The 19,810-nt window shown below is 53.6% G+C and overlaps 1 protein-coding gene across 1 annotated transcript in view; it reads left to right on the top strand.

Moving 5' to 3' along the window:
• TOGARAM2 (TOG array regulator of axonemal microtubules 2) overlaps positions 1 to 19,810 on the top strand; it is a 61,936-nt gene that overhangs the window by 2,768 nt on the left and 39,358 nt on the right. The window contains exons 2-5 of the mRNA XM_034657297.1: positions 12,236 to 12,385; positions 15,752 to 15,873; positions 16,294 to 16,407; positions 17,901 to 18,182. Of these exons, the coding sequence (XP_034513188.1) occupies positions 15,846 to 15,873; positions 16,294 to 16,407; positions 17,901 to 18,182 (424 nt within the window). The 5' untranslated portion in view covers positions 12,236 to 12,385; positions 15,752 to 15,845. The remainder of the gene's footprint in view (positions 1 to 12,235; positions 12,386 to 15,751; positions 15,874 to 16,293; positions 16,408 to 17,900; positions 18,183 to 19,810) is intronic.

The following is a 19,810-nucleotide window of genomic DNA, read 5'->3' as shown; positions in this document are numbered from 1 at the left end:
CCTTTTTAGATAATCCTAACATCTGTGTCATTTTGGTGTTGCATCATTGATTGGCTTTTCTCATTTAAGTTGATATTTTCCTTGTTCTTGGTATGATGAGTAATTTTCAATTGTATCTTGGACATTTGAGGGTTAGGTGGTGAGATTCTAGATCCTACTTAGACTCCTTTTGTTCAGGCAGTCATGCTGTCTAGGTGTAGCCCACAGACCTAGGTGGGGATGGATTTCTCCCTCTGAGCCCCACTGGCACCATCCTGGCAAAAGCAAGGCCCCGCCTCACACTGTCATGCCTTGCCTTATTGGCAATGGTGGCGGGGAGGTGGTGAGAGTTCCCTTCCCCACTGGACCCTGCTGGGTGGAGCTTTAAGAAGAAAAACAAACATAGAGAAATGTACACATATCATGTGATGAATTTTCATAAACTGGAAATATGGTGCATCTTAAAATTTTTCTGATTTCTTTGTATGTTCTTATAAAAATGTATCAAATCATTTTTCTCTATTATCTCCAGAATTATTCATTCACTTACTGATTCCTTCTTTTCCTTCTACCCCTCATCTCTCTTTCTTTACATTCATTCTTTCATTTATTTATTAATTTATTCATGTATTTGTTTTTCTCCCTCCCTTTTTTCCTCTTTCCCATCCATCCATCCATCCATCCATCCATCCATCCATCCATCCATTATTGAAGGAACAGGTGTCCTCCTTCATGTTCCTTCCATGGCTATGGGGCAGCAAGTTTCTCTTTTCTAACATACTTCTGTGGGTGTAAGGAAGGAGGGGTAAGGAAGGTGTAAGGAAGGAGGGGTAAGGTGGGTGTAAGGAAGGAGCCCTTTACCCATGTGGGGTAAAGGGCTGGCTTTTCTTGGGAGAAGTCCCTGAGAGGCAGCTGGGACAGAAGCAGCATAATCAGAAAGCTTGTCACTACCACTGATTTTCTTTGAGACCCTCTGAGCCTCAGTTTCCCTCATCTGTAATATGAAGGGTTTAGCTTTGTCCTCTCTTTGACCCTGTAACTCAGGTTGCCTATATGATTTTGGAGTTTCCTAGGAACCTCCCAGGGAATGAGCCAACCCACAGGGGGATACGGATTGAGTGGGGCCCATTCTGTGCCCTTGGACGTATCTGAGCACCTGCACCCAGTCTGCACTGCAGTCAGCACCTCCCATGCTCTCACAGGCTGGGCTCTGAGGGGCGGGCTGGGAAAAGAAGGAACATGAGTGATATTTTGGGAGGATGAGTCAGTCCAAGTGTCAGTCTAGAAACAGTACCAGCTTGCCTCCATTGTTCTACTTCCCTGTGTGGGGGTGTGTGTCGTGTGCAAGCGGGGGAGACTTCCAGCTCTTCTCCTCAGCCGGGGGAAGGACCCAGGATACACGGAATCCCAGGGTGAAGGAACTTGGAGGTCATTCAGGGCCTGATCCCCTTGTTTCACAAATGACAGTTTGGAAGCCCAGGGAGAATGGGGACAGTAAAGTTGATGACAGGGTCAGGGCTGGGACCAACCCCCTTGTCTCCTTGTCTTGAACCCTTGGTCTGGTCATGGGCTAATCATCAGTTGGCTGGACTTGCTTTATCCTGAGAGGTGGGAATCCAAGGCCCAGCCTGGGCATTTGCCTCCTCGGGTTTCCCCCAGGAGGGCCTTGGCCCACCTGCTATGTGTGAGCTAACATCTCTTTGTGGCTAAGACAGTGCTGGTTTTTAATGGGGCAATGCCAGCCAAGGGGTCACCCCAGACCGCCCTTCCCATCTTACATACAATTATGGTGCTCGGACTCTGGTCTGTGGCCTGGAGATAACATTTCCAATGTCTGCTCCTAGGAAAAGCAGTGAATGTTGCAGGGAAAGGGAGTTCTTTGCCACTAATGGTCCCCTGTTCTCTATGTCATCAGTGTGTGTGGTACTCCCATCACATGAATGGAGCGTCTACTGTGCACGCTGGCTGGCTTTAGGATCTAGGAAGCTCACGGCCGAGTGTGTGTGTAGCTGGCTGAGTGGGGGTGGGCCGGGTGGACTATCACAGCTCAGTGTGCTGAATGGAGTTATGATGGGGATGTGCGGGGCTAGGGAAGCAGAGGAGATCCTGGGGAGTCAAGGAGGGCTCCCCAAAGGAGAGTGGGACTTGGCCAGGGGAAATATGTATATGTATAGGGGTAGGAAGAGATTTGGGAAAGGCTTTTTCTCAGTTATGTATTTAGAGATTTATTTGCATATTTTAACTAGACATTTGGATATTTTGCAATGGAAAGTGTGTTCAGGATATCCAGCTTTTTACATTGCTGGAAATAGAGCAGTTTAATTCATTTTACAAATCAGTAAGGGCCAAGAGGACCCTCGGGGACATTTTCATTGAGGGAATAGGACCAAATCCTCATCATCCACCTACCAAATCACGTGTTACAAGTTTCAGGGTGTCAGTTTTTGAGATCTCCGAGCTGTTTGCTGGGGAGACGAGGGCTGTCCTCGTGGATGTGATAGGGACTACTTATCTAGTGTGTACGAGAGTCCTTCTCCTGGCTTGTAATTCTGCATGGTCAGTCCATTTAATTCATCATTTCAAGTATTTACTCAGTGCCTCCTGGGGCGGCCTGAGCCTTGTGCTCTGTGTCGGGTGTATAGAAATAATCACTCATGGTCCTTGTGTTCAGGGAATTCACAAAACGGTGGGGGACACAGACACAGAGTCATCAAGCTCACCTGAGAATTCGTGAGATGACAGGGAAGGTAGGGACTGGCGGAGACAGCCTCATACTCAAATTGGGTGATTGGAGGAGAGTTTCATGGGAGAAGTTTATACAGGTGTGGGCAGGTTGTGGAGGAATCATGGGGGAAGCGCTGTGGCCAGCTGGTCATGCCGGCACCCCCACCATCCCTAGGCTGGAAGGGAGTAGTTATAGGACCTCAGAAACACAGAGGGCTGCCTGTCAGGGGCCATGACCTTTGGGTGAAGAGCTGTGACCTTCAGGTGAGGGGCGTAGCCAGCCCAGCAGGACTGCACTGGGGAAGCTGGGGGAATAGAACCCTGGCCTCTCTCTTCTGTCTTCCACCGGCCAAACCCGAGGGAGCCAGAAGGCAAGGGGCCTGTTGATGTCGCCTGGAGAGGGGGCTGCAGAGCAGAGTGAAGGGGAAGGAGGGAGGATGGGGTGTGGGAGGAGTGGGAGATAGTCTGCCCTCAGACTCTAGAAGGAGGAGGGATCTTCTCCAGGAGGGGGATGCTTGAGCTCTGAGTCAGTTTCCTGGGCCTGCTGTAAAATGTAGCACACTGGCGGCCTAGGACAACAGAAATTTATTGGCTCAGAGTGCTGGAGCCCACAAGTCCAAAGTCAACCCCATTGGCAGGGCCATGCTCCCTCTGAAGGTGCTAGGGAAGGATGACCCAGGCCCTGCTCCCAGCTTCTGGTAGTTGCTTGGCTGTGGCAGCCTAACTCCAATCTTCCCACGGCATTCTCCGTGTGTGTGTGTGTGTGCGTGCGCGCGTGCTCATGTGTTCAAATTTCCCCTTTGATAAAGGCACCAGTCCTATTGGATTGGGGCCCACCAGATTCCACTAGTACCTCCTCTTAACAGAGCCAGTTATATCTGCAAGACCTTATTTTCAAATAAGGTACCATTCTGGGTTATTGGGGCCTGAAACTTCAACATATGAATTTTCAGGAGACACAATTCAACCCATAACAAATTGTGTCTTGAAATATGGGTAGGGATTCACCAGGCACACAAGCATGAGTATGTGTGTGCATGTATTGTGTGTATATGCACATGTGTATGCATTATGTGTAAATGCATGTGTGTATGAGTGTGTGGTGTGTGCATGTGTATATGCACATGTGTGAGTGCATGTGTATATGCACACGTGTATGTGTGCATGTGTGATTTTGTGTACCTGCATGCATGTGACTGTGCATGTGTACACGTGTGAATGTGCACGCGTGTGCATGTGTGTGCGTATGTACACACGTTTGTATGAGTGCATGTGTGTGTATGCACGTGTGTATGCATATGTGGGTGCACACGTGTATATGCACACGTGTAAGTGTTCGCATATGTGTACATGTGCATGTGTGTATGTGCACGTGTGTATGAGTGTGTATATGCAAGTGTGTATATGTGTGTATGTGATTGTACACGAATGTGTATATATGCATGTGCACGAGTGCATGTGTATATATGTATGTGTATGTGTGTATATGCACATGCGTATGCATGTGTGGGTGCATGCATGTGTATGAGTGCATGTGTATATGCAAGTATGTATATGTATGTGGGTGCATGCATGTGTGGGCATGTGGGTGCATGCTTGTGTGTGGTGTGGGCGTGTGGTGCTATGCAAGGGGAGCTATTAGGCAGACACCCAGAGGCCTGAGAGCCACGTGTTTGGGGTCTTTCAGGTGGCTTGGATGACGTTAAGATGTGCTCTCTCCTCCTTCACCCCCTTCGCCTGTGCCCCGCAGGCTCCCACTCTCTGGAATTCCTCTGCCTGTGCCCCGTGCACCCTTTCATCAGGGGTTGATCTAGGCTTTGTGAGGCTTGAAGCTTAAACAATGTGGGGGCTTCTTGAAGAAAGAAGACAAAATTCGATCTGAAAATATTTAGGAGGGCAAAAGAAATAACAATAAATTGGTGAGGCGGGAGATTCAAGTCCCTTCCTTCTGGGATCTCTTCAGGTGAGTGACCAGAAAGCTTCCAGATGGCAGCCTACCCCCAGACCCCCACTCTCCCATCCAGGCAACTCCCCTGGCTCCTGGGCCCTGGGCTTCCATAGCTTCCATCCCTGCTGGCACCTGGCCAGCCCCTTAGCCTTCAGGCTTCAGGCTGACACCACACCTCATGGCCCCCAGGCTCACTCTGGTCATGTGGTCCCCATCATGGGGAGCCTGTGACTCACCGAGTGCCTACTCCACGCCCACTCGGCAGAGCCCCGAGTGCTTTCCGAGGGTCAAACACCCCGGGAGGTGGGGAGAGCTCCGCTCCTCCCTGCTTGGCACGTGGGGAAGCCGGGGCTCCAACAGCTTGTGTCTTGTGTGAGCTCGTGCAGTGGCTGGGATCAGATCCAGTCTGCCCCCAGAGCCCCGCTTGTCAAGGGCTGCACGAAATGTAGGTAATGCAGGAATGCCCAGGGAGTTTGGGGGGTCTCTCTCCATTACTCAGCTCCTAAGGGCAAATGTCATCTTTCCTGTGTTCCCGGCATCTGGCGGAGAATGTGGCACAGGAAGGCCACGGGAGACGCGTTACGGCCCACGGTCCAGCAGGGTCAGGAGGAGAGCAGGAGGCACAGGGAGAGACGGGGCTGAAGGAGAACAGGACGGGCCCAGGTTGGAGGGGCTTGTCGGATGTGGTGCCCAGTGTGGCTTTACCTAAGGACACTGGAAGCCATGAGGGTTGTCGGGCTGGGGAGTGATCATCGGATCTGTATTTTCGAAGCTCTGACTCTTGGGCTGTGAGGTAAGGATGGGCTTGGAGGGGGGTGCACACATGCCCTCTCCCAGCAGAGCTCAGGGACATGAAGGCTGACCTCATCCTGTCCCCGCGCTATCTGGCTCTGACACTGATGATTTACCCTCATTGATAAGCTATGAAACATGGGCAAGGGCTCACCTTGCTGGGCCTCAGTTTCCCCATCTGTAGCCTCAGGTTTTTTCGTACTACCTTGCAGGGGGAGTCCAGGGCAAAACACATGGAAGCCTCTTCCTGCTCCTAGCTGCCGCTGGTCCTGGTTTGGAGGCAGTGCCTCCTTCCTGGGGCCTTTGTAAAGGGAGCTCAGGAGCTCAGTTCACCTTGCCAGCTTGCCCCCGAGGAGCGAGGGAGGGCAGCAGCCTTCCCGTGGAGCTCAGTGGGCCTGTGAGGTTCAGTCCCGGGGCCGGCACCTGCCGTGGGGGAATCTTCTCAGTGCTTATGGGCTGGCCCTTCTGGTCCCTTCGTGGAGCGTGGTTGCTGTTCCTTCCAGGGCCTCGGGAGAGGCCCCACAGGCCCACCCTCAGTGGTGTCTCAAAGAAGAGGAGAGAACCCAGGAAAGTGCTGGAAAGACCAGGAGAGCATTCAGTCAGTAATCCCTGGGCACGTATGATTCAGTCGGCCAGGCCTCTTGGATGAGTGACCAGGCTCCTGCCCGCTTTCCCTGCTCTGTATTATGTATGCCTGCCTGTTCCCCTGTAAACACTGTGGGGGACCCGCCTAGAAAACTTCATAGTGTCTTTGGGCAAGTGGCTCTTTGCGAGGCTGCATAAAGTCAACGAGGCCCCTGGCTCCCATCGTCCCCACCCTGTCGTGCCGCTTGGATGGGGAGAGTTAGAAGCGGGTAGCGTGAGGAATGGGAACAGTTGTCACAATGTCAGCCTGGTGTTCCTAACGAGGGCCTGGGCGCAGTGAGGAAGTACGTAGGGACTATTAGTGTTCACATTTTCCAAAAGCTGCGATAGTGAAATCTGGCTGGGGAGGAGGCCACAGGCTTCTTGCTCTGCATGTGTTTCTGCTGGGGATGTGGGGCCTGTGACAGGCTGGACGTAATCACAAGCCTGTTACCTGCCCTATTTAATCCTTACAGTTACCCTATCAAGTCAGTATTGTTATCCCCATTTTACAGATGAGGAAACAAGTTGAGAAAGGTTAAGGACTGGCTAGAGGTCACACAGCTAGAAGCAGCTGGATCGGGATTCCCAGCCAGCTCTGCCTGTTGCGCAGGCCTGGGTGCTCACACTCCCTGCCCTTCTGTATCTAGAAACAGCTTGATAGCTGAACCAGAATTGGGCTCATAGGCCCCTGCAGCAAAACCAGGGGTTCACTGCCAGCGGCATCCCTGCCCCAAGACGGCCACGCACTCCCTTGCTGTGGTCACCCCGCAGTGGGGCCCAGCTGTCTCTCACCGGTAGCCCCACAGGACAGGTTGGCCACTTGGGAGTGCCCTGAGCCTGGCAGGGCCCCAAAGGAAATGAAGCCAAGGGGAAATGTCTCCTGGCTCCTTCTCTCCCTCATGTAGGAGCTATGGGCTCCTTCAGAGCAGCAGTTGCTATGCAGCCTTGTTTATTCAAGGAGAGCCTGGCAGAGGCCAGAAGCTCACTCGCGGCAGGCCAGGGGCCTGTTCCACAGCCTGGGGCTGGCCAGGCCTGGGGCCACCTCGTCCTTGCCCCTCTGTACCCATGGGCCGCATTGTCCACGGAGAGATGACAGAGCCTGGATTCCTCCAGTGACCGGGGTTGGCCTCTGGACAGAGAGGTAAGGGGGATGTGCAGGGGAGAAGGGAGTGGGAGGAGGGTCAGCCTGGCTGGAGTCCTCAGAAGAGTGTGGGGGAGCTGATCTGAAGCATGGACAAAGGGCTCTGGGGGATGGAGGCCATGGCACTGTGGGGCGGTCCCTTCCTCTCTGCAGAGCCTGCTGCTCTCTGAGCCTGCGAGCTAGGGAAGGGGGCTGCCCTCTCCTGCTGGCCACGGCCTCCGGCAGAGCTCCAAGTTTGGGGGTAATCTCCACTCTCTGGGGGTGCTGCGGGTGATGGTGCCAGAGGGATGAGGAAGGCTCTGTGTTAGGGGCGCTGGGGTGCAGGCCTTGGACAGGCTGGAAGAAGCAGAATTCAAAGCCAGCTCTGCCTGCTGCAAGGCCTGGATGCTTCCACTACCGCGGTCCTGAGTCTGGGTTTGAATCCGGGCTCCACCTCTTACTGGCTGTGTGAACTTAGGCTCTTTTCCTCTGAGCCTCAGTGTCCTCGCATGTAAAGTGGGCGTTAAGTGACGTTTCTCCCGGGGCTTGGGAAGGGTGGAGATGGTACGGAGAGAGGGGAGTGTGTTGGCTCCGGTGCTCGACGAAACTTACTTTTGTTGGTGCCATTATTATTACAGTGGAGATGGTTGCGTTCCTTTCCAGAGCAGGTTTTGGGCTCCCGAAACAAGGGTTTCGTGAACTGCCTCTCCAGGACAAGGGCTCATATTGGCTTGGGACCTCGAAGGGCTGGTGTTTCTTCCAGAGCTCTGGAAGGGACTGTAGGGTCTGTGCTCAGTGGGTGCATCCCTGTGGAGGGTTTTGAACCCCAGGCTGGCCAGCTCAGGCCCTGCAGCCTAGCGGACTTGGAGGGGGACTGTCGTGGGAGCAAGTGCCGGGGAGGTGTCAGGCTGAGCTCAGGAGGGACCTACCTCAAGGTCACCTGTTGCCCCCAGGGTCACCTCACAGGCACCTGACTCTGCTCCCTGACATGATTAGAAGTTTATTACTTGTTTTATACTCAACCTCTTGCCCACAGAAAAGTGTATAAGATTCACCAGCCGTTCAAAGTAGCATTATAATGTCAATGCATAGCCACCACCGCCCAGGGCAGGAAAGAGATCCCCTCTAGGGCAGCCCCCAGCCACCTCTCCCACAGGTCCCTTCCTATCACAGCCGCCTCCCTGCCCCCCACGGTTGACCACATTCCTCATTTCCCCTGGCTTTTGCACAAAGTCTTACCATCTTTGCGTGCATGTCTAAGCTGTTAGGAATTTTCTCTTTGAACTTCATACACACAGAATGGCAGCCTCAGGAGTCCTTTGTGCCTAGCTTCTTTCAGTAAACATGGACTGCGCAGTCACCCATGGTGTTGAGTGGACTGGCGTTGAGTAGTTTTGTTCATTTTCATTGCTGTGGAATGTTCCGCGGCATGAATACCATAAATTTTTCTCCAGTTTCCTGTTGGGCATTGGGATTATTTCCAGATTTGGGCCATTGCCATCAGAGCTGCTGTGAACATTCTCGTACTTCGGTCTCGGTTCACAACATGCCAGGTTTTCTCGAGGGTAGACGCTAGGAGCGGTCTTGCTGGGCAGAGAGCCCGCACGTCTGTAACTGTAGTAGATGAACCAGAGCGCTTTCCCCTGTGGCCGTGCCTGCGTGCCCCTCGCCAGCCCTGCGTCGGAGCCCTGGCTGCTCCGCGTTTCACCAACACTTAATGTCCTCCGAGTCTTCATTTTTGGCCATCTTTGGCGACCGCAGTCTGACTAATTTGCATTTCTCCAATCAGCAGGGGTCAGGGCCTGTCTTGCCTTTCTTCCTCTTGGCTTTCCTTCTTTTGGGGGAGGCCCCTTTCCCCTGGTCTCCTTGCTCAGCCCCCTCATGGTGCTGTTTCCCGACCTCCATTTTCTTCTGCCCTCCGGGCCCCTCTGTCCCTGCACCCCCATTCTCCTTCTTAGGGGACAGTCACTCATCCACAATATTCTTCCGCCATCGATCTTGGAACAGCAGCCCTAGGCTCCAGCAGTTCCAGCCTGCAGCTTTCTGGAGGTCTGACATTTCCACTGTGTTTATGCTTCAAAACCTCTGGGTTTTGGCCCTCCTTGCATCCCTTCCTGGGGCCTTGGCTTTCCCTTTAATAAAATGGGGACTGAAGAAATGGCTCTTCACAGAAGCCCTTTCCATTTTCCAGGCAAAACCTGGCGTATGTCCTGGAGAGGCACATGGAAGGTTCTAGCTTTTGGTCAAGCAGTCAGCTTTCTCCTGGGTCCATGGGAAAGGATAGAGCTGGTGGGGAAGTCTGCTGAGCTTCTTACAGGGAGACCTTTGTCAAGAGCCATTTCCTGGAATGGGACAGGCATTTAGACGCTAGGCATGGCCACCCCAAGTCTGCTGAGATGCTGATTGGAAGAGGTGTTTCCTCCTTCTCAGCCCCTCTGGTCCTCTTGCACCTGTGCAGTTTGATGACTGGAGCTCCGGCTGCTGGGCAGGGCTCCCTGAGCAGGGAAACATGCGGGAAGCCTTCCACCAGACATGGACCGGGCCACTCTCTGTCCGACTCCAGGACTAGGACCAAGCTCTTGGACAGCTCAGCCCTTGATGGTGGAAATGTCAGGGTGGATGGACAGAAGGTTTCCAAGTGCCAGCCAGTGGCTGTGTGATTTCAAGCAGGATTGACACAATGGCGCCCAGCCCACCAGGAAACGTAGTCCTCAGGAACTCGTTGTCATGGCTCTGACCAGGCCCTGTGGTCTGAGGCACTGCCCTGCCCAGTGCTGAGGTGCCCATTTGTGGGAGGGGGGGAAGAGAGCTGAGGACCTTGCCAGCTGGTGGCCAGTGTGATACCTGCAGGGGTATGGCCCCCTCGATACGCTTTGGCTCTTGAAGGCCCTGGGTATGTCCTGTAGCCTCCCCAAGCCCACATTAACCCCTCAGTTACCAGCCAGGGGACTAGCTGACCTTCAGGTCTCTTACAGCTCAAAATTCAGAGACAAGAGAAGCAGATGAGGCACCTCTTGCCCCACCACGTGAAGCTTCGTTGAATTACTAGCACATGTTCTGATCTCTAATTTATATCTGTACCAAGATGATACACAAAAGTGGGGCAGGCTCAGAAGATTTTGAATTTTGTAAATTTATGGATATGTCACATACCCTTTTCACTGCTCATCCCGTGCCTTTGTGTGAGCTAGAAAAAGACACCTCTTTATCAAGGCACTTTACTTCTGTTCATCAAAGAAGGGCAATAAATGTGCAAATCTGTAGGGTCTGCAGTGTGAATGATGTCCCCTTAATTATGATGTCTTGTGCAGTGCCCAACCTGAACAATCACACAGGGCAGCTGTGCTGGTCATTTACTGTCATTATTTTCCAAACAGAGCTTAAATAAAACTTTTTCTCAACCAAAACCTTTCTCTCAGCCTTCCCATGTCTCATATCAGAATTCCTGGGAGGTGGGTGGCTGTTTTGAATGTCACAGCCCTGGACATAGAGGCAGCTCTCTTCTTCCTCTCTCTGTACCTACTCCCCTCCCCCAACACACACACTGAACTAGTGCAAATGGAAGGCCACATTCCTTAGCTGTGTTGGGAATAAAAAACGGTCGAGAAGTTCTGCTTGGGGCCCTTGACCTGAGATCCACCCTGTCCCGGAAAGTCATGAAGATGCAGGTGCCAGCGGCCTTCTTCACAGACTGTCTGTTCTGGTAAGAAGGGATCTCGGAGCATTTCCCAGCAAGGTGACACTTGAGCTGCTCTTCTAAGGGTCCTGCCCCAGCCTGTCCGCTGCCTCCTCGCCCCAGAAAACTTCCGCAATGAAGGACATCCGCCAGGTGGCACCTCATTCTGCCACCCAGCCTCAGCCATGCCTCTGGAGTTTCTTGCCCCAAAAACTTTCAAAAAGGACATTTTCCCTCTTCTTGCATATCTTAACACACACACTAAAATCGTTATTAAAGAATAATATTAATAGCCCCCATTTGTTGAATTCTTGTTTAGGGGCCAGATGATTTGAGCTGCTTTTCATATTTTATTGAATATGCTCGGTAACCTTGTGAGAAAGGCATTATTATTTCCCCCTTGCAGTTAGATGGAAGCTCAGAGAGGTTAAGTAATGTGTGTGAAGTCTTGCTGCTGGTAGATGATGGAATTTAATGTGGGGCTGTGGCACGCTGTGAAGCCCCGGGTTTCTTCTGCCTCCCGTGCAGAGAGCGTCAGCCCCGCTGCCTCCCCTGGCCAGCTGCATGGCCTTCATCCCACTACTTAACGTCTCTGAGCCCCAGTCTTCTTAGGCATAAAACAAGGGTGATAACATCTGCCTTTGCTGCTCTACCTGTGGCAGCACCTAGCCCCACGCCTGGCGCAGAACAGCATGGAACTAAGAACCGTTGGTTCCCTTGCCTCGTTTCTGCTCAACAAGACTGTCTGTAAAGATGGGCTGTAATTTTGATTGCTTCATTCATGCGCGCTGCAAACAGTCATGGAGCGCTTACTATGTGCCAGGCACCGTGTTTGGCACTTTGTGTTTCTTTACAGTCCCGCGGGGCTGCTAGCTGTTGCACGTCCTGTTGTCTGGAGCGCAGAGGGTTACAGGAGTGTTGACCCCACCTGATCCCATTACGGCAGGGAGGCGGCATATGCAGCCAGTGGGTGTAGCTCCCGAGCTGGTGAGGGGGGCACTTAGGGTTGGGGGCCATGTCATCTGTGAGCTGCTTTCCTGCCAGCCCACATGCCAGTCACCCCTGAAGCTAGGAGCCTGCGTGGGAGGCCTTGGGTGCCTCTTCTGGGGTGTCTGGGGGGTGGGGGGATCAGTCTCCTGGATTTGGTGGAGAAGACTCCTGGGATGACTCCAGCCTCAGGAGTCAGATGATGTCATTCCTCTCCTCAAAAAGTCTTTAGAGTCCCCTTCCCTCACCACGCCGCTCTCCGCCTTCCCAGGCTGGGGTCCTCCTGCCAAACCCCAACCTCACAGCCTGTTTGTTCCTCCACGCCTCTACTCAGACTGTTTTCTCAGCCTGCGAGGCCTTTCCCATTTCCCTCCCCATCTAGACCCTGCTTCCAGCCCCAGCGAGGATGCTGCCCTCCTGTGGAGGGTCTCCAGGCGCCTAGTCCGACAGCACTGCTGGTCTCCTGTATGCCCATCTCTGCCCAGGACCCCCTGCGCTCTGCCTGGTGTCGCTTCACAACACAGCATCCCAGGTGAGAACTGCAGGAGGGCCCGGCCCCGCCGGTTTGAGCCTCTGACTCAATGGATACGTCTGTCTCCTCCATGTGAGGGGCACCCTTGTCACCTGGGTCTATCTTGTAGGGACGGAGGGCTGGCCCATCATAACTTTAAAGATGGCGCATGGGCGGGGGCAGGGAGTGGAAGAGTCCACACCTGATTTTATTGACTATCTACCAGCAATGGTGCTGAGTTCTTTTCACACATGACTGAATCTCGACCAAACCCTTTGGTAGGCCATTTTTTTCAGATAAAGAACCAAAGCTCAGAGGAATTAAAGTTAATATGGGAGGGGCAAGTGGTCGGGGTGCCCAGCTGGGTTCTCTCTCCAGAGAGAGACTGTTTCAGTGGGGGACGTGTTTGGGTTCAAAACCTCAGTTTGTTCACTCTACCATCTTCGCCCTAGTCCCCTTCTCTACCCACCTTCGCATGGCACCACTGTGCCCACCCAGCACGTTGGAGGGGGCGAGAACTCTGACTTCCTGGAGCGCACGTCTCTCAGAGGCCTCTAAAAGGAGGAGTGGGTAGTGTCACGGCCACATGAAGGAAGCTGCACGTGTGGCAGCCCCTGAGAAGGGGGCAGGTGGGCCTGCATCTCGGGATCGGGGGCCTGACTCCTCTGGGGCCTCTGCGGGCACAGGGGTGACTGGGATCTTGTCCCTGGGGCTGACGTGCTTTACTGGGCCAGTTCTAGCTTTGTTTCCTTTCCACTTGAAACCTGAGTCCCTTCTGTCACCTTTTTTCGTTCCTGTGGTGCCAGTCACCATGGGACCTCTGTAGCCATAGCTTTAGTGGAAGGAGTGGACAACAGTCAGTTACCTTGGGTCACTCCACTCCCGAAGCTGGAAAACCGAGGCCAAGGGTGGAGGAGCCAGCTACCTTGGTCAATCCAGAGCCTCAGGGAGTGAGGACAGAATCCTGGACCCCAGAACCCACTGGCTATTAGCCCTTTAGGTCAGGGATCGGCTGTTCCAATAGGGAACAGTCACTCCTCGGTGCCCAGAACAGAACAGTGCCAGGTGCTAATGGGGGCTCAGTGGATTGTGTCTTGGGGATCAGGTGCTAAGTCTGGTTGATACTAAACCCCAAAGTTCTAGCCACATTGGTGCTAGAATTTCTGATGTTGGTTTTTAGAGTTTGTACATAGATTTTTAAGTTCCTACCAGGTCTTGGGCCTCTGTGGTTTTCCTGGGGAGGTGCCGCTCATCCTTCTCACATGTGACATAAGACATGGTTGTTTGTCCATATACAGCTGTGGCCACCTCCCCTTGGGCAGGTGCCCAGGAGATCCTGCATGCAGACCCAGAGGGCCTAAGGGGTCAGACATGTGACACAGTCAGGAGCAAGCCCAAGAGGGGGTCTGCCTGCTGGGTTGCCCTGGCAAGCTGTGATGTGGATGCAGGACTCCTTTCTGTACTGCGGGTGTCCCCAGGGCATGGAGTCATGTCGGCCGTCTTGGCCAGTGGCCGTTCTGCCTGTTGAGGTGGTTGTGGCGAGTGGGGATGGGGCTGTCTTGTTCAGAAGGCCCTTTGCTGTCTACTGTGGCCACTGAGACTTATGCCATCTGTACTCTCAGGCAGCTCCAAATCTTCTCTTTAGCCTCCTAGAGAGTGATCACTTTGGGGAAACTGAGGTAGCAATAACCACTTTGATAGCAGAAGGTGAGAAGCAGGGCTGAGATCTCGTTAGAAAGTGAATCCAAACTGTAGCCCAGTGGTTCTCAATCCTGTTTGAACATCGAAATCACTCAGGAGTTAAGAAAAACAAACCAAACAGATCCATGTGGCCTGTTCCCTAGAAGACTCTCATTCAGTAGGGGTCGGAGGTGGGGCCTTAGAATCTGTCGTTTTTTATCAGGTTCCAGGTGATTCTGATCGGCGGCCACAGTTGAGAACAGGGGCTGTAGCTAACTTCTCTGCACAGAAAGCCAGTGCTCTGGTTAGATACGGTAGCAGGAGTCTGAGCTCTCACTGCCTGCAAAGCCTGGACTCTAGCTTGTTTGCTCTAATTCAGCTGTGGATGACCTGTGCCCACCTGGAACATTCCTGCTGGGCTTTGGCGGAAGCAGCTGCCTTGCCAATCTCTTGAGTCTCTTTGCCAGCTTACTGGGGCGAGGGGCAGGGTGTTGAGACCTGCGGAGTAGTCTCCCACCACCTTGCTCAGGAGAAGTTCTGTGTCTCACCGACATTCCCTTTTGGCCAAATACTTATCCTAGTCGTCAGCACATAGGGAGTTGTGAGGAAAATTCTCCTCGCACAGAGAACCTGAGTGCTTGAGGACGTAAGCAGAGAGACCAGGCAAAGGCTGGGCTGGAACCTCTGTTGGGGCCAGAAGTGTTGCTAGGAGCCGCTCTGCCTTCTGGGGCCAGGGTGAGGACGGTGGCAGGCTGGCTTCCAGACGGAAGGCAGGTTTTCTCAGTTTCTGAGTTGGGATTTGCTGCTCAGCAAAAGCAAGTTGGCACTGCATCCTGTCCTGTCCCCAGATGATATCTCGAGGGAGCTACTCCAGAGTAGAGACTGGGAGATGTGGCCTTTACACCTGATTTTGTCACTGTTAGGCTCTGGCCACCCACCTCCCTATCTGTCAGGGTGAAAATGGTCACCTTTACCTCAGCAGAGACTATAAAACTGTGTGAAGTCACAGAGTCTGGGTGAGACTCTTGTCACACGCAAAGAGAATGAAGTTAGGTCCCGAGCAAGAGCTGATGACTGACCCCAGAGGTTTAAGGGAGAGGAAGAGGCTTGATGTGGCCAAGCAGTTGGCCCCAGGACAATGAAATTACTCTCTGACAGGGTTGGAAGTGTATGGCTTGGTGAGAATGTGGGCCAAGAACTTCGTGCAGAGAGAGCCTGGCATATCCCAAGAGAAAACTAGAGAGCCGGTTTCTGGGGAGACCCTGCCACGTATCTGAGGGATAAGCAGAGCCACAAAGCTTGACATTTGTCAGGAGCTTCCAGGGCAGCAGGCAGAGAAAATGGGATTTTGCAGAAAATAGAAACTAATGGAGAAAGAAGGCGTCAGGCTCTGCCTTGATAAATTCCACCTTCCCCGGAGACCCTAAGGTGTCCTTGTCAAAGCCACACGTGAAGCCAGCTTACTGGGTTTGGTGACACTCTTCATAAACCGCTCTGCTCACAGTGACGCAGCCTTGGCACCTGGAAAGCTTCAAGCATCTCAGAGAGTCAGAATGTCAGAGAAGAGGCATCCTTTGGTCCAGCAGCAGATTTCCTCACTCCAAGAATACTTTTTCCTGCTGTGCTTCCTGCAAAGTCCTTTAAAAAGTGTTTACTTGTACTGACATCGCTCTGCTGCTCCCTATAGTAGGACCCTGGATGTTACAGGCTGCAGCCTTCTGGATCCCCAAGGACTGTGCTTACGGCCCGGAAGTAGCTGCTGCCTCTGGACAAACTCCCAGGCACTTTCTCCACCCAGGGCATGAGTACCCGTGATGCTGTCTCCGCAGGTAAGGGGCTGCACTTGGCCTGGAAGACGGAGCCAGGCAGGTGGCCCAGCTCTCTGCTGGCTGACGCTGGCCCTCCATGCTCAACTTGTTCTCCATGGGCTCCTGGGCCCAGAGAAAGGCTCAGAATGTTCTAGAAACTCGGCTGGCTTTGCCTCCACTCTCCGTGCTGGTGGGCTGGCTGAGGAACTGGCCTGTTTTGTGGTCAGAGGAATGGGGCTGGGCCCTCAGGGAGGGTCTGGGCATCTCCACCTCCTTAGCAGGCAGGGCCCTGGCCTGCTGGGTGTGGGGCAGCGCCCCCCCCAATCTGTGGGCCAGGCTCTCGTTTGGGGGATGGGCCACAGAGACCCTGAGGGGGAGAGTGCTGGGGCAGCCTGTTCCCCAGTCCTGGTGTCAGTGGATTTCCCGTGCTTCTGTCCCCAGCCAAGGTTCTGGCTCCGGTGGCCGTGTACTGTGGGAGTGTCCCTCGGACCAGTGCAGGGCCCCGTGCACTCCCAGGTGGAGGCAGTGACTCCAGGCTGCAGACTTATGAAGCAGGTGAGGTGGGGGGGACTTGGTCTGCTGACTCGGTCACAGCAAATGGCCTTCCAGTGCTCTGGGTGGCCTCTTTGGGGACTGGGGGCACAGAACTGGAGTTCCTCCAGCAGCTGCCCAGTCAGGGCTAGGGACCAGAGAGCAGACCTTGGGCCCCCTCCTGGAGAGAGGACGTGAGTTGGTTTAGATGCCTGGCCGTGTCCTCCAGCTATTTTTACTGTGGTCCCCTGCTAAAAATTCTGTGCCCCAGCGGATGGAGGTGCACAGAGGGGGACCCCCAGAAACAAGGAAGTGGGGATCCCAGCACACCCCTCACTCTCATCAGAACCCAGGGAAAGCCCCCCCGTGAGCCCCAGGAAGACAGGGTCTGCAGCCCCTCGCCTGGGGGTCTGGGCAGGCATTCCGCAGCCAGGGTGGTGGTGGGGACGGGGGCACCTCTAGCAGGGCAGCTGATGGCATGGTGATTTTCAGGACAGCCATTCAGATTCTCGGCCACTTTCTGCTCTAACTTCTAGCTTCAGACCCTCTTCTCTGCAGAGCCCCCACTCCCGTGTTTGCTTGGGAACATGATTGTTCTAGCTACTGGCCCTCTTTTGGGCTACTCCCCTTACAGGCCTGTGGCCGGCACCCAGGTCAGCCTTTGCCAGGTCTGGTGCTGTCCAGGATCTGTGGCCTCTTCTGCGGGTCTCGTGGCTTAGGTCAAGGCCTTCCAAAAAATGTTGTGTGTGTGGCAGAGATTCTAAAAGCTGGTCTCTGTATTTGTTTTCCCTGGCCCTTCCATGGTCTAGGCTCCTTCAAGGCCCAGTTCAAACATCACCACTTCATGAAGGTTTTCCAGATCCTTCTCTTCCTCCTCTGTATGCACAAAGCATTTTGTTGGTATCTCTCGTGGCACATCTCACAGTTTACCTTGTAATGAACCCATTTAGGGACAAATCCTATTTCCCTAATAGATTGAAAGTCCTTTCGTGGCAAAGACTATGTCTCACCCATCTCTGGGTCTCCACTGCCTGGACAGAGCTTGGCACTTAGGAGATGCTCACTGAATGTTTGTGGAAAGAGTGATTGGCTAAGCTGGTGTCTGCACGGAAGCATGATTTGTTCCGAGTCACCTGAACTTCTCTTTTCAATCTGCATTTGGTATTGTCAGGCATATTGAATGGATTGGTTGGGATCCTGGAGATTGCTGGATGGTGGTCCCTGGGCAGAAGGCCTTCCTTAAATGTTTATGGCCTCATGTCTGTGCTGTCACAGAGCTGCATACTGACTCCCCTTTTCTTCCCTTGAGTAGCTCATGACACAGGTCTTGTTAAGGTTAGGCTTCCCAGATACTGTTGAATGAATGAATTGACCCAAGGAGCAATGGTAACATCGAATGATCAGGATTCATGGGGCAAGACCGGACTGTTCTAAGGAATAGCCCCGAAGAGTTCGCTGGTACCTGGTACCACAGTGGGTACTGTGTGCCTGGACACTCTTGCCTCTGTCTCCCTCAGCCTCCCTCCAGCCAGCTCCGAGTGTCCTGCTGGAGAAGCCACTGCAGTTCGTGAGTGGACACGGGGACCCCAGCAGCCTCAAGCTGGATGCCCCCCTGAAGGGCTGGCAGGCCAGAAATGGCCACCCCAGGAGCCTTGCGGCCTTGTCTCTGGGCTCCAACCCCCTGGCACCCTTCTCCTCTCTGGAGTCTGAGGCCAACAGCGTGGCCCGGGACACCACCCAGATCAAGGACAAGCTCAAGAAAAGGAGGCTCTCGGAGGGCTTGGCAGCATCCTCCCGAGGTGAGTGCTGGGCCCTGCCCGCCCGCCTCCCACCCACCCTGAGGCCAGGGATCCCAGGCCACATGGCTGTGAGAATCAGTAGGCATCCAGCTGGCCAGGGCGCACCCACCCAGGGTGCTGTGAGCCACCCTCCTGGGAATGTACCTCTTGCCTGGGCTCTGCACGGGCCTCCTGACTAACCTTCCCATTCCCACCCTTGCTTCCTTCTCCTCTTTCTAGTCTTCTCTCTAGAGGGATCCTGCTGAATTGCCCATCTGATCATATTCTCCCTCCCACTCCCACCAGCAATGCTTAGAATCACCCATGGTTTTTGTTTTTATTTATCTATTTATTTATTTTATTTTTTAATTTATAATAATTTTTTATTATGATATGTTAGACATGATACAGTACATCCTTAGTTTTGACCCCGTGGTTTTTGGATGTGCTTAGAGTAAGCTCCTGAACAGTCCCCTGTGCCTGAGGCGACTGCCCTAACCCTGTGCCTGTGCCTCACTCTCTCCCTTGCTCTCTGCTCACACTCCCCTGCTCTCTGCTCACACTCCCCTGCTCTCTGCTCACACTCCCCTGCTCTCTGCTCACTCTTCCCTGCTCTCTGCTTACACTCCCCTGCTCTTTGCTCACTCTTCCCTGCTCTCTGCTCACACTCCCCTGCTCTCGGCTCACTCTTCTCTGCTTTCTGCTCACACTCCCCTGCTCTCTGCTCACTCTTCCCTGCTCCCTGCTCACACTCCCCTGCTCTCTGCTCACTCTTCCCTGCTCTCTGCTCACACTCCCCTGCTCTCTGCTCACTCTTCCCTGCTCTCCTCACACTCCCCTGCTCTCTGCTCATACTCCCCTGCTCTCTGCTCACTCTTTCCTGCTCTCTGCTCACACTCCCCTGCTCTCTGCTCACACTCCCCTGCTCTCTGCTCACTCTTCCCAGCTCTCTGCTCACTCTCACCCCTGCTCTCTGCTCACACTCCCCTGCTCTCTGCTCACACTCCCCTGCTCTCTGCTCACTCTTCCCTGCTCTCTGCTCACGCTCTCCCCTGCTCTCTGCTCACTCTATCCCCTGCTGTCTGCTGTCAGACACACTGACCCTCCAGTCCTGGAGCAGGTGGGCTCTCTCTGGCCCCAGGCTCTGACAGGCTGCTCCCCCACCTCCCTCCTTTCCTCACTGGGGGTACCACTCATCCTTCTTGCTTGGCTCAGAAGCCTTCCTCAGAGAGGCCTCCTCGACTCCAGCATCCATCCCAGTGACACTCTCTAATGACGCCCTCCAGTTTTCTCTCTTAGCTCTTTTCACGGTTTGCATTTGTGTATTTACTTGTGTGATTGTTTGCTTCACATCTGAGTTTTGCACTTGGTGGCGTTCTCTAAGAGGGCAGGCGCAGAGTCCTCAGCGCGAGGCAAAGGAGATTCTCCGGAAGTGTTTGTTGAACGGACGAGCAAAGAATTGACCAGTGGGCACTTTCTATTTCTCTCTTACCTGGGTGGTGGGCAGACCAGGAAAACAGGCCAGGTTCCAACTGGCTAGCTCTGGGACTTTGGGCAAGTCAGTTACCCCTTCGACCTCCGTTTCCCCTCAGTGTAATGGGGATACTAATATCTTCTCCTGGACCAATCACATAACTGGGTCCTTTTTT

The sequence above is a fragment of the Ailuropoda melanoleuca genome, chromosome 4 (genome assembly GCF_002007445.2).
Source record: "Ailuropoda melanoleuca isolate Jingjing chromosome 4, ASM200744v2, whole genome shotgun sequence".
In the NCBI taxonomy this organism is placed as follows: domain Eukaryota; kingdom Metazoa; phylum Chordata; class Mammalia; order Carnivora; family Ursidae; genus Ailuropoda; species Ailuropoda melanoleuca.
The sequence above is the reverse complement of the archived record's forward strand: the minus strand, read 5'-3'. Positions and strand labels throughout refer to the sequence as shown.